General features: G+C 40.6%; 1 protein-coding gene across 1 annotated transcript in view; it reads right to left on the reverse strand.

The window, feature by feature from the left end:
* The window catches only part of elovl7a (ELOVL fatty acid elongase 7a), a 52142-nt gene that overhangs the window by 12881 nt on the left and 24349 nt on the right, over positions 1-14912 (reverse strand). The window contains exons 2-3 of the mRNA XM_067986423.1: positions 9431-9535; positions 8467-8657 (exon numbers count right to left, since the gene is read on the reverse strand). Of these exons, the coding sequence (XP_067842524.1) occupies positions 8467-8657; positions 9431-9494 (255 nt within the window). The 5' untranslated portion in view covers positions 9495-9535. The remainder of the gene's footprint in view (positions 1-8466; positions 8658-9430; positions 9536-14912) is intronic.

The following is a 14912-nucleotide window of genomic DNA, read 5'->3' on the forward strand; positions in this document are numbered from 1 at the left end:
AAAAAAGAGAATTCATTGAGTGAAGATACTGAATTATCAGAAGTAGTCTACTCCATTTTGGTCTGTAGAAGGTTTTTAGCTTCAAGTTCCAGATTGGTTAGCAAGTTTTATAACATACATAGGCCATGTTCCAGTCAGTAGAAAGATTTTTTTTTTTAATACTGTACTCTTCATCTTCAAATTAAATCGCTCATTGACCCTTGCACCTCCAAAAAGCCAATTTCCAAACAATGGCTGTTATGCATTTCATATTAATTAAAATTACAAGCCAGTAGACCTCTTGTAGCATTACTCACAATAAATTGGATAATACACTTTTTACTAAAGACAGGAGTGTTATAACACACAATGCATTATTATGTTGCTGCAGAAGAGGGGTAACCCTTTTAGGCTCAAATCAGAGTTTAATTATTTGGTAGGGGAACTGCACAGGTCAAGACCAGGGCTAAACTGTTCTTCAGTCTGTAGGCCAGAATCCAGGATGGAATGGCTGGCTTTCATTCTTTAAAGTTATAGGCTACATCTATTCTGCCTTGTGTGTCAGCAAGGCAATTTCTGTTGGTGAGAATGTTTCTGTGTACATTCCAAGTGACTGGAAGAAATTTGTTGAAAAAAAACTTGCATAGGAGTAAGCTGCAAGTTAACCTAGAATTAGCTTGCCTAGAAGTGTGACACAAGAATCATGAAATGCACATGGCCATGTACTGGTTTTATACTAAATGTGGCCCTCTGGTTTTGCTCGCCAGGAGTTGGAAGATATGTTGTTTTGTGACACTGTATTATCGTGGCCACTCAGTTACAATGACTGAATACGTGAAACTAAATTATATGGTTAATTGGGAATTTCACTGATGTTTTGGTAATCAAATTATACAGTTTTAAGCAGGAAAAAGAAATCAGCAGCTCTGATTTTGCCAAGTTCTTTCACTTATTTACTCATGGAAAGTAAGCATTTACCTTATCCACTCTAGCTAGATTAATGAGTGCATAAATAAAACTGTTCTAAGAATTTTTAAACTACTCACAGTATCAATTTAAAAAATGCTGTAATATTTTACTTTTTCTCTTTTCAGCCTCCCCCCAATATTTTGGTTTTCCTCCTCCACACATTCCCATGTTCTCCCTCCCTTGCCCCTCTACATTTTGTGTTTTCTCTTTTGCTTCTCTGTGTTTCTCTCTTTCCCATGCTCTGACTCTCCCCATAGGTGTTTTTTTGTCCTGGTGTGTTCTCATCCCTCCAAAGTATTCAGAGTGCCTGCAGGACTGCTTCATAGATCAGTATTTTTCTAATCCAACAAGAAGCATTGTTCAATTTAATTCTGGGAATGAAGTGGGATAAACAACTGATGTAAAGGAAGGAAAGCAAATGAGAAATTGAACGCATGTTGTGGTCACTATGCAAGAACAGAAAAGGACAGAGGGTCAAAAAGTGAGAGGGGAACATGACAGCAGTGATAAAAAGGGAACTTGGCCCAAATAAACTGGACAGAAGTTAGTAGGCAGATCGACAGTGGGGATTCTTCAAATAGGAGACGAACAAAATAAATAAGAACATAAGAAATAGGAGCAGGAGTAGGCCAATCGGCCCCTCGAGCCTGCTCCGCCATTCAATAAGATCATGGCTGATCTGATCCCAACCACAAATCTAAAGAACACAAGAAGTAGGAGCAGGACCCGGCCACTCAGCCCCTGGGCCCTCTCCGCCTCAGCTTCATGTCCAATTTCCTGCCCGCTCCCCATAACCCCTAATTCCCTTTACTTCTGGAAAACTGTCTATTTCTGTTTTAAATTTATCTAGTGATGTAGCTTCCACAGCTTCCTGGGGCAGCAAATTCCACATTCCTACAAGTTGAAAAGTATCCCGTTCCATGGCTAAATAGAGAGACTAAAACAAAATTGAAATGAATAAGGGAAGCTAAGGCTAACTATAAAGATAATCATGAGGAATATAGAGATTAGAGGGGCTAAAAAGACTTTCAAATAGAAATGGCAACAGTAAGGGCTTATAGAAGCATAAAAAAGGATAGGACCATCTGGATGAAGGAGGGAGTCTACTTGAAGCATGAAGGTATGATGGAGATATTTAATATTTTGAATTAATTTTTACAAGTGATGTCAGAATTAAGAACATGGGTGTTCTACAGGATGATATAGAATAATTGTTAGAGACAACTGTAGAAAAGGAATTGCTTCTGAAAAAATTAAAAGAACTCAAGGTGAGTAAGTCACCAGGTCCTGATGGCCTGCACCGTAGGTGGCTGAAAGTCAGGAGAGGTGCTGGCCACAATTTTTAAATCCTCCAATATGCAAATGCATTCACCACATCTCAATTTCCCTCCTTGGAAGTTCTCTTTCCCCATCTGCATAATTCTCTTCCCCATACCTTTTCACTGCCCCCATTTTCTTTCCCTCCCTTACAGCTGCAATTTCTTCCTCTCATGTCCTCTTCCCCTCACATATTCACTTCACTCCCTGTTTTCTCATGCCCTTCCCTGTGTCTGCATTTCTTCTCCCATGTTTTCACAGACATACACATGTACATAGGGACAGAAATCACTCCCGAAATAACAGTGCTCAACGGCAAGAGAAAATGGAGAAAGAAAGAAACTGCAGCATCTCAATAGGTCTAATTTGATCTTAGAAAACAAGTTACTTGTTCATTATCTACATGCAGTTTCAGTTAGATGGCACTCAGTTCAGGATATTCCAAACACATGCATGAAGACAGGCGTATGAAGGAAGCAGGTTCATTGTAATAAAACCATTTAATGACTTAGCTAAATGAAAAACATAAAAATACATTTAATACTGTGTAAAAGTAAAGTCAAGACCTCAATTATTGTGTATTTTATTTCGAGCAGGTTCTAATTGAACAGTTGCAAATAAAACCGCATGCACCATATTTTACTTAACAAGGGGATTATAAAATTATTCAAAAGCTTCCATCACTTGAACTTAAATTCCATGTTATTTTAGGTACAAGCCAGCTCAAGTAAACAAATTTAAGTTTGGCTTCAAGTTTTTTTTAAAAAAATTGGCATTAATACTGTATTTGAAGTTCAATTTGTCACCACATGGACTGCAGCGGTTCAAGAAGGCAGCTCACCACTGCCTTCTCAAGGGCGATTAGGGATGGGCAATAAATGCTGGCCTTGCCAGCAACACCCACATCCCATGGATCAATAATTGTTTTTATTATTCCAAGTACTCTTCAAAAATCGTGCTTATGAAAGTATTAGAGTGGTTTTACATTTTTGTAGTCATCTGAATGATAAAGTCTAAAGAAACTTTTATTTCAGATCAATATTGGCACTGCTAGTGTGGTTAATTTTATTTTCATTGTGCTAGAATGTATCAACCAGGCACAAAAATGTTCATAGATACTTTAATTTTTTTTAAAATACTAATTTTCTTCCCGTTTCCCATCGAGGTTCCCTCTGCCGATCTTACAATATTGTGCGTCTCTGATCCGCCTTTGGTTTCACTTCCAATGTATCTCTCGGTCAGTTTTTCTTTGATTACCCTTTTAATGTCAATAAAATATTTTTGCTATGATATTTCAGCCAATATAGCATTTAATGTGGCTGGTAGGTCCTGTGTAAATCCTTGCAGAATGCTGAAGGCAACTGTTGTAGCTTAGGACAACAGCTGTTGGAAGGCATTATCTGGAGGGCAAGTACATGAACCGCCAATGAAAACTATTGTTCATAGCAGCGCAATATGCCCATGCTGTGCTTACCATAGCGCACTGGAGGAGAGTCCAGTATCTTCTGTCAACCTAGCAAGGACTCAAATCTGTATTCATCAGTTATGTAATAAATTACCATTATTATCATATGGGAGACAAGAGAGAGAGTGGGGAGATAAACATGATCTATTTGGAAGAGAGCCAGCTGCAAGATAATATGCCTGGCAATGAGAGATTGCCAACAGAGGTACTTCAGCCAGTAGACCACAGTTCTCCACATTTTTGATTGAACATTCAACCTGGTTAGTTCATTGATACTGGGCAAGATTCTTCCCATTTGGCTCCAAATAACCCTACAAGCCAATATGTACAATAGCCCTCGCTTGCCAATGCCCTGTGCTCGTAAGCTGCATCATTATAGCTCCAGCAGAGCCACCTATGTACACGCCAGGAACCCCAAGCCTTAGCTGTTACCTAAGTGCATAGGAGGAAAAGACATCAACGTTCTACTAGCATGGATTTCACAATAGATGGCATAAGCAGAAATGTATCACCATCCAAATCAAACACCCAGCTGACTTCTCCCTACAAAAAAAAGAGTATTCTTCTCCATGCCGCCTTCTTGCTGGTTGTATGGGGTGGGGGTGAGGTTGTATTTGCAATTCAAAAATACTAATAAGGTCACCACCTCCAATTATGAAATTTGCACTAGTTTATTTTAATGCATTAAAAAGGCAGCAGCATTCAGCAAATTCTTTCTTCCTACTTCAAAAGTGGCCCAAAACCTCCATCCTGAATTAGCATGAGGATTAGTGTGAGGAAATGTTGTATCCAGTTAAAGCCAAATCATTTGTATATAGGAAGTTTTAAAATGTGATGAAACAGGAATATTGTATATGTATTAATACAGGTACAATAGTGGCAGTGTAAAATATAATTTCACAGAAGAGGAACCCCAGTATCACCATAGTCAGATATTTTGGGATGCACTGAACTCTAAGCAGCTTACATATTATCAGAGTTTGCCAGAAGCAGCAGGGAGAATGTCATCTCGTGTATAACAAAACTACCACTATACAGTGGTGTCAGTATGTTTGTTTCTATGAACCATCTGACCAGTAGTTTTAATCTGCACAAAGTACTCAAGTTTATATTTTTCACCTTCTGCATTGGGTAGAAATGTAATGAGCATCTTACGTGAAGTCCAATAAAGCAATTCACCACAATCAAGTTATATTTTTAAACCTGGACTACACTATCTCCGTATAGCAGAAAATAAAAAGGTCACATGTTTCAATTCATGGGATGCAGCCTGCTTACAGAAACAATCAGCTCACTGGCATGAGTTTCCACTCTATAAAAACCATGGGTTTCCTGAATACTTCTGACATTCTTCAATCAGCGTGACTAATTGGACCCTTGTAGTTTACAGAAATCCAAAATTTTCAGGTTGTTGTGATACTTAACTCATATGAGCTATTATTGTGTGTCAATTTTCAGTGTTCAGTCAGCACAATGCTGGACAGATTTCATTTTCCCCATCGACCCCCAAAAAATTAAAAAATCTGCCCAAAGTTGTTTTCCATCCCTCACGAGGAAAATATTCAAACAATCTAATTGTCTATATAATAATTTGACTCTTCTGGGATGACTTTTCATGCTGACAAGGTTGAGGCATGCCAGTGTTGGAAAATGGAACAACCAGCAATCTGAATTGAACACTTCCAGTTTACAAACAACACAACCTGAAGATCTGCAAAACTGTATTTACTTTATTCCCCCCAGCCTCAAAAGATCATTCTCTACACACCAATGAGAATTTCTCAACTTTCCATCCCATTTATTATTATTATTACCCTTGAGCAAGTCTCAAGCTATGGGATAATGACAAAACGCTTTTACATAGTGCCGTTAATGTGAAAAAAACTGCATTCATTACCTTCACTGACGGGCAAAAAGAAAACTGATGCCGAGCCTGAAAGGGAGAGGTTATGATGAGTGACCAGGCTTGGTTGAAGAGCTGTATTTTGACGAAAAAAACAACTGAAGAGAAAGGGGTTGGATTTACAGAGGGAATTCTAGAGGGTAGAACTTTTTTTTTATATTCGTTCACGGGATGCGGGCGTCGCTGGCAAGGCCGGCATTTATTGCCCATCCCTAATTGCCCTCGAGAAGGTGGTGGTGAGCCGCCTTCTAGAACCGCTGCAGTCCGTGTGGTGACGGTTCTCCCACAGTGCTGTTAGGAAGGGAGTTCCAGGATTTTGACCCAGCGACAATGAAGGAACGGTGATATATTTCCAAGTCGGGATGGTGTGTGACTTGGAGGGGAACGTGCAGGTGGTGTTGTTCCCATGCGCCTGCTGCCCTTGTCCTTCTAGGTGGTAGAGGTCGCGGGTTTGGGAGGTGCTGTCGAAGAAGCCTTGGCGAGTTGCTGCAGTGCATCCTGTGGATGGTGCACACTGCAGCCACAGTGTGCCGGTGGTGAAGGGAGTGAATGTTTAGGGTGGTGGATGGGGTGCCAATCAAGCGGGCTGCTTTATCTTGGATGGTGTCGAGCTTCTTGAGTGTTGTTGGAGCTGCACTCATCCAGGCAGCTGAAGGCTTTGCTGCCAATGTTGGAGTGAAGGGAAGGAGAAAAACTACAAGACAAGAGGAGAGTGCAGAAATAGGGTGGGGCAAGGCCACTGATTTTTTTTTTAAAAAAAGGATATTAAACTTAAGGCATTGGGGGGAAGGAGCCAATTTAGGTCAGTGGGACAGGAGTTTTGCAGCAAAGTCTTCCACAAATGGGAGTTTATGGAGGAAGGTAAGCTAGCAGGGTGAGGACTGGAGTGGTGAAGTCTGGAGGTGACAAAGGCAAAGATAGGGGATGTAGTGGTAATGGGGCAGAGATGGGCAATGTTGCAAAGGTGAAAGTAGCCAGTCTTACTGAGCGAGAATATGGGATCTGAAACTCAGCTCAAAATTAAACAGAATGCCCCCAAAGTTGGAAACAGTTTGGTTGAGCTTGAGACAGAGGCCAGGATGAGGGAAGGAATCCATGGTGGGGGACTGAAGATGGCAGCTTCAGTCTTCCTGTTGAGCTGGAGAAAGTTGTGACTCATGTCTGGATGTTGGACAAGCAGTCTGACCACACACAAGCAGTTGAAGAATCATGGAAGGTGGTGGATAGATAGAGCTGCATGTCATCAAAGCCAACCCCATGCTTGACGATTGTGTCACCGAGGAACAGTAGGTAAATATGGACGAGGTGGTGCTCAAGGACAGATCTGTGGGAGACTCAAGCTTATGATGTAAGGAAGAGGGAAGAGAAGCTATAGGTGGAGATATGCTGGCTTTGTTTAGATAAGCAAGAATGGAACAATGAGGGCAGCCCAACAAAGTTAGGTGACAGAGGAGAGGCATTGAAGGACAAAGACTATTTCAAAATTCTGCAGAAAGATAGAGAAGGAATAAAGCAGCAGGCAGAGAGAATGTCATTTGTGAGTTTGGTTAAAGATGTTTTGGTGCTCCAGAAGTTTCTAGTTGCACCAGAGGGAGTCAAATGGAGTTACAGACACAGCGCTGGGAGGAGATGAAAGCAGATTTAATAGTAACATTCAAAAGGGTATTTGATAAATTCTTGAAGGGGAATAATTTGCAGGACTATTGGGAAAGGGCAGGGGACTGGGAGTAAATGGACAGCTCTTTCAAAGAGCCGGCACAAGCATAATCGACTGAATGGACTCCTTCTGTGCTGTATCATTCTATAATTCTAGGAACTTGGGGACAGGGTGGTATTTGATTAGGACAGTAGGACAGAGTGTGGGTTTTTTGAGATGGCAAGAAGGGAAGAGGGAATGTCCCCGAGGAAAAGGAACTGTTGACTGCATCAAGCTAGTGTCTGGAACGAGCTGCCAGAGGCAGTAGTAGAGGCGGGTACAATTTTGTCTTTTAAAAAGCATTTGGACAGTTACATGGGTAAGATGGGTATAGAGGGATATGGGCCAAGTGCAGGAAATTGGGACTAGCTTAGTGGTATAAACTGGGCGACATGGACATGTTGGGCCGAAGGGCCTGTTTCCATGTTGTAACTTCTATGATTACAGCTAAAATGGGGAGTTTGCTTGGTCAGTTGAGTGGGAAGAAGATTGCGATAGCAGGAGGTGGGGCTCATGTGATAAGGGGGAAGCTGCAAATCAGGAGTCAGGGCCAGAGTGAGAGGGAGACTACTGGTTGGGAAGGCAGCTGCACAGAAAGTCTTGATTCCGAGGAAGAAATCCATAAGCTTCCTGCACTTCGTGTTTGACGGGAGGGTACAGGAGGCAGGGGGAGGAGTTTATTGAGACAATTGCTCATGAGAGAAAGAGAGCGCTTGGGTGTTACACTTCAGCGTGATCCTGGAATAGCAGGTGGCTTTGGTTGAGGTGAGCCAAACACAACAGTGCTCGACTTGGCCAAACTAGGTGCGGTGACGGATGACTAGGCCAACGCACATCAGGTGGGATCAAACTTGCACCCTTCAGATTTGAGGTAGTGAAGATGTATGCTGCACTAGAGGGGTAAGCAAGGATGGGAGACAGTGATAGCTTTGCTGAGAACAAGCACATCAAAGATGGCAATGGGAGCAACATGCAGTGCACTCTCACACACTAGGAAATATGAATAAGTGTTCAATCCTTTCACATCGGCCCCTCACAGCTATAAAGTGAAAATTCAACTCATCAACTCTGATAAGCAGTTGTCTACCTAGTACAAGTTTTACAGAAGTCGTCAAATTACGGTCAGAAAATACTTACTTCATAACACATATATATTGAAAAGAGCACCATGGAAAAATTGTACACAATCATTATTTGCTTCAGGTTCAATGGCTTCCTGTTCTCCATTAGTTTTGGTCCAAATGACGTTACAAAGTAGATGTAGGCTCCAAGGATAATTGTTTGCGGGAGCGGAGAAAACATTAATGGCCAGTCTTCAACTCTGGGATCTGCAAAATGAAAAAAGAAACCTTTTAGCACAGAAATAGTTGAGTGCATTTCAGTTTTCCTTCAACCTCAAAACTTGCACTGCTCCTAAATAACTAAGACTTTAGCTCACCTAAAGGCTCAGTCGTTTAGGTAAATATCGAGAGACTTGCTCTCAGCATAGAGCCTCACTTGGTGGGAGTGTGGGTCGGAGAATTGGTTGCAAAAATCGGTATGCCCGACTCACAGCTCCTGATTTTTCCACAGTTGTTAAAATAACAGGAAGAAAAAAAAAACACGATCAAGTCTGTGGCAACGACAGAATCATGTTCTGATAGAATGCTTCCCCTCCCCAATTAATGAAATAGTCTGCTGACTCACACCAAGGTTAGTGTAAAAATTGGCAAGTTGGTGCGGTACCAAATGATTGTTGACACCCACATAAACTGTACTTTAGCATAAAGTCACCACCCTCAGAACTAAAGAAAAATTGTGCAACTTTTTATTGACCCCACCCAGCTCACACATGGTATTTCATAGTATGTATTGTTCTGGGATAAAATGCAATGCAAAGTGAATCAGCTTGGATCAACAGCAGGCAATTATTTGAAAAAAAATAATTAATTCTTATTCCAGGAAGTTTGCTTTGACCCCATCCACAAGTTGAAGATAATAAAAAGACAAAAAGGAATGTCAGGAACATGTACACAATATATATCATACATTCAAAGATACTCCAACATCTAATACGACGTCAACCTCTTCCCATTTCTCACCTCCACTAAAAGACATTTACCTGCATCTTTAAGCCATTCATCATATAGCAGCACCGCTCTGGATGTCAGTTCTTTGAAAGACATTTCCAGCAATGTACAAAATTCTACTTGAGAGTACTTCAGTTCTGCAAATAAAATATAAGTTTAGTTCCTTTAAGTCTGTCCCATTATGGAGAGAGGTAATGAAATACCAATTTTATTTCAAGAGGACCACAAAGTATATAGGATACTTTTTCTATTACCAGATGTAGGTCAGCTTAATACTTTGCTAGAAATAATTATATCCCATTCGATCTGCAGTATTTTTTAAAAAAAGAAAAACAATGTTTTTAATTCAATCTAATTGTAGACAGAATGCGGGCAAGAGAAAGGAAGAGGAGAAAGAGATTTCAACATGTACTGCTCAGTGCAACATTTTCCAGAAAACAGGATCAGAATAAAATTTAAAACAGTCTTGTACAAATTCCTTTAATGCAGTTCAAGGATAAAACTAAACTGACAGAACAACAGAAACTTTAATAGAATTTTCTGCTGTACTACTAAGCCATACAAAAGGCAGTTTGGGTTTTACAAATAGTGATACAGAGTTCGAGGGCATTGATAAATTTTAATAATTGCTTGGTCAAGTTCTTAGTGCTGTGCAAAGTTTTGGGTGTTGTTAAAAAGCAGACAGGATAGATTTACCAGGATGATGACAGGGACGGTAAACTGGTTATGAGACACTGGTACTATTTTACTGAAGCAGAGAAGGCTAAGAGCAGATTTAATAGAGGTTTTAAAATGAAGAAGGGTTTTGGTAAGAGTGAAGAGAGAAAACGAAGGGGTCATGATTTTAAAATGGTCACCGAGTCAGGAAAGAGGTTAGGAGAAATTACGCAAGAGGGTTCAAGCATGGAATGTTTTGTCACGGAGTGGTTGAGGCAGACACCATTGGATCTTTTGAAAAGAGTAGATGAATATTGGGATGAGAGGGTTGTCCTATGAGATTGAGTAGAATGGGCCGATATTCTCTGGAGTTTAGAAGAATGAGAGGTGATCTCATTGAAACATATAAGATTCTGAGGGGGCTTGACAGGGTCGATGCTGAAAGGTTGTTTCCCCTGGCTGGAGAGTTTAGAACTAGGGGTCATAGTTGCAGGATAAGGGGTCAGCCATTTAAGACTGAGATGAGGAGGAATTTCTTCACTCAGAGGGTTGTGAATCTTTGGAATTCTCTATCCCAGAGGGCTGTGGATGCTCAGTTGTTGAGTATATTCAAGACTGAGATCAATAGATTTTTGGACACTAAGGGAATCAAGGGATATGGGGATAGGGCAGGAAGTGAGTTGAAGTCGAAGATTAGCCACGATCTTATTGAATGGCGGAGCAGGCTCGAGGGCCCGTATGGCCGACTCCTGTTCCTATTGCTTATGTTCTTATTTAATGCATAGAAGATACAGGACAATGGAGAGAGACAGCAGGGCAGTGGATTGCTTTAGAATAAAAAGGGCCAGCAGATACAATAGGTACAATTCTCTTCTCCTCTCCCTCTTCTCCTGTAAACTTCTTTAGTTCCAACTTAAAGGTGAGTCGTTCCAAACCTTTGTAAAATTGAGCACAAACATGGCAGACATACCGATCAGTAGACACAGTAATCAGTTCACTTAAGAAAACAAGTTTTTCAACATACTTAAGTCTTGAAGCAGCCTACATTAAAATACTTCACATTCCACATACCCACTATCTTTTTCACCGTGTGTTCTGTGTGTGGACCACTTAAACTCAGACTGTCACGACTATCTGATTGAAGGATAATGGAAAAACTACAATTCACCCCACATCCATCCTGGAAACAAATATGTTTTGTTGCCACAGGAAACTCCTCAGCACATTTTTGCCAGAGCCCTTTCTTAAAAATAAGCTTGTTCCACAATACTCCATTCATTCCCAGCTAAGGGAACAGTCTGGCAGCCTGAAACCAACTAGAAGATGCAGATGATTAGTCACGATTGACCCACTATCTCCCATGGACCATCCCTGCAATGGAAGGTATCACGCAGAAACAAGAGCTGTAAACAAAGTGATATGCCAATTCATTACTGTTTTTTTTAAATATAAAAGGCCTACTCCTGCATCCACAGTTTTCTGATCCTTAGCCAGGAATTTTTCACTGTGCTGACCTAGCTCTGATCTGCTCCTGCTGGTTCCCATCCTGTTTCAGTGCTGCTTTCTGCATGCTTCCAATAGCTGCTGACTCCATTCATCCCTCCACTGGTATACTCTACTAATCACCAAGATATCATTCTGATGAATCAGCACTGTACCCCCTCTAAGGCCAAGATATCCTCCCTGAGGTGCAATGTCCACCACTGAATGCAGTACTCCAAGTGGGGTCTGACCAAGGCTCTATACAACTGAAGCATAACTTCCTCCCCATTGTATTCCAGCCACTTTGAGATAAAGGCCAACATTCCACGGTATAAATGCGTAGGCTTCAAGGAGCTCTTGAAACATTTGCCTGAGGAAGGAGAAAATCTCCGAAAGCTTGTGAATTTAAAATAAAATTGCTGGACTATAACTTGGTGTTGTAAAATTGTTTATAACATTCCACGAGGCATTTTGCACCTATGTACTAGCTTTGAGTGATGAGTGTACCTGGACACCCAAAATCCCTTTGCTCCTCCACAGTTTCTAGTCTCTCGCCATTTAGAAATTGCTCCGATCTATCTTTCTTGGACCTCATGCTTTCCCATATTGAACTTCATTTTCCAGAGTTTTGTCACTCATTTAATCTATGTCCCTTTGTAACTTCCTGCACCCATATGCACTACTTATTGTGCCTCCTAATTTAGTGTCATCTGCAAACTCGGATATACAACTCTATTCCTTCATCCAAGTCATTGATAAATATGGTGAAAAGCTGAGGCCCCAGTACAGATCCTTGGGGACCACCACTGGTCACATCTCACTAAATCAGAGAACAAACCCTTTATCCCTACTCTGTTGTCTCTTACCTCTCAATTCCGTGTGCTTTCATTTTTACTAATAATCTCTTGTGCAGAACCATATCAAATGGCTTCTGGAAGTCCATATAGACAACATCCATAGAGACTCACTTACCCACCATGCTAGTGACCCCCTCAAAAAAAAATCAACTAGATTAGTCAGACATGACTTAGCTGTCACAAATCCATCAGCTCATATTTGTCCAATTGCTCAGTCACTTTGTCCCTAATAACAGATTCTAATAACTTCCGCACAACTGACGTCAAGACTGACAGGTCTGTAGTTATTTGGTTTCTCTCTCCACTCTTCTTAAATAATGAAGTGACATTTGCAATTTTCCAATCCAATGCACAAAATTACTCATTTAAAAAACCATATGAAAACAGAGATAAAATACTGATCTCAATGAATTAAATTCTGTTAATTTTTCATCTGTACTGCGGCAAGAGAACTGCATGTTTTTGTTTGGGGTTGGGGGGGAAACGGGGAAGGAATGCTGCCAAAATAAAAAACATTTTCTTTTATTCCAGATCACACAAAACATTCTCCTCTTATCAGTTTAATCACAAGAGGTATTGCATTATTTTTGCCCAAATCAATTAGCCTTTCGACATGAGCAATGATTCATCAACATGCCCATGTTATTTTCTGTTTTATTACCACCTACGTTTCTCATTTCATCAGAAAATCCATGCCATCAATGTGGTTAGAAATTATTGGGTTATGCAATTCCAACTATAGTTTAGGTGTTTACCTTTTGTTCAAGTTAACATGTGTCAATGATAAACTCCCAGGAGACAAAGACACCAGATAACTATGGGATACCTGAAGGTGCTAAGATAAAGCCAGTCTGACAATTATTTACAATAGTCAATTTGGATATGAAACTCGGAATAATTGGGGAGAGCGGATGGGAAAGAAGGAAGAGCGAGAGACAGAGACACTACCTAGATGTCAACAACTTGAAAAGTGATGCAACAGCCATAATTAATAGCTGTTAATTCAACTATTCAGTTTCAAGCCATAAGCATGAGAATACTAATAACTGCTGACGAAATATGCTACTTGCAATTTCCATGGGGAATGCAAGCTGAAGCTGAACTATACCATTTCAAGTGTGACCCTTCACACTTGTCTGGCTATCCTAGTAATGGTTCACACATAGTTGTAACATTGGGTGAGAATGGGATTGGACTCATTTGTAACATGCTCCTCTTTGACTACATTCCAACATTCAATGTCTGAATCACCACCTCTCTGGCAGCTGTGAAACCATATAATATGGCTGTGTCATTCCCAGCTGGTGAGAAATAACAACAAAGAATTATAGTATTGTGCATAACACACTCAACTGTTGCCAGCCTCCACCTCATGCACAAAATCTTTCCTCTTGTTGCAGGACAGGGAGTGATTCTATGTTGTGATTGCAGAATTACATAAATGGTTTTCTTGCACTTATTAAAAACAGTTTAGACAGGCCCATGAAAAGGAATAGATCTTGACGAAAAGGAAAAAATTATCCTGAGCAGTCACGCAACACAGCCGTACACATTTAATTATTCTTGATCCATTAATGGATGTAGCCCATTTGCAACCACAGATATACCCAGTTATAATCACACCAATGCCTCACCATATTAATTCAGTATTTGTATTCCAACTAATTTGTCCTAAACAATATCCTGGATAACTTGTCTGTCTGTCTAAAACTAGGGGGCATAAGAGTCGCCCATTTAAGATGGAAATGAGGAGGAATTTCTTCTCCCAGAGGGTCGAGAATCTTTGGAATTCTTTCCCCCAAAAAGCTGTGGAGGCTGAGTCATTGAATACATTCAAGGCTGAGTTAGACAATTTTTTGATCAGCAAGGGAGTCAAAGGATATGGGGAAAGGGCAGGAAAGTGAGTTGAGGTAAAAATCAGATCAGCCATGATCTCATTAAATGGCAGAGCAGGCTCGAGGGGGCGAATGGCCTACTCCTGCTCCTACCTCTTATAGTCTGTCTGTCTCTCCACCTCTGGGATTTAAACCGCTGCAAACTTAATCTAACTTCACAGGAACATATTAAACCAAAATCCCTTCCAGGCCATATTAGGTAAAAATTTTAAATGTATGTGGTCATTAACTACAGGGGGAAAAAAAAGTTACCCTTCAACCATTATGCAGGATTGCTCTCAAACTCCAGAACATGTACAAGTGGTATGATAAATCTAAAGTGGTATAAGTTAACATATTCAAGACCCTTAGACTGGAAGGTAGCTCATGTAGTTCCAACTTTCAAAAACAAGGGACAAATCAGAGCCAGGGAACTACAAGCCCATCATCCTGACTTCCATCATTGGAAAGATACTTGGAGATCCTAAGAGATGCCCTTTATGATCACTGGAAAAGATAAGGGGCCATCAGAGATACTCATCACAGCTTCCAGAAAAGGAAGGCCGTGTCCTACAAACAAGCTTTTTTTTTTAAAGTACTAGGTAAGTGGATGAGAGAAATCGGGTTGACATTGTCTACCTGGA

Source organism: Heptranchias perlo, chromosome 1 (assembly GCF_035084215.1).
Source record: "Heptranchias perlo isolate sHepPer1 chromosome 1, sHepPer1.hap1, whole genome shotgun sequence".
NCBI lineage: Eukaryota > Metazoa > Chordata > Chondrichthyes > Hexanchiformes > Hexanchidae > Heptranchias > Heptranchias perlo.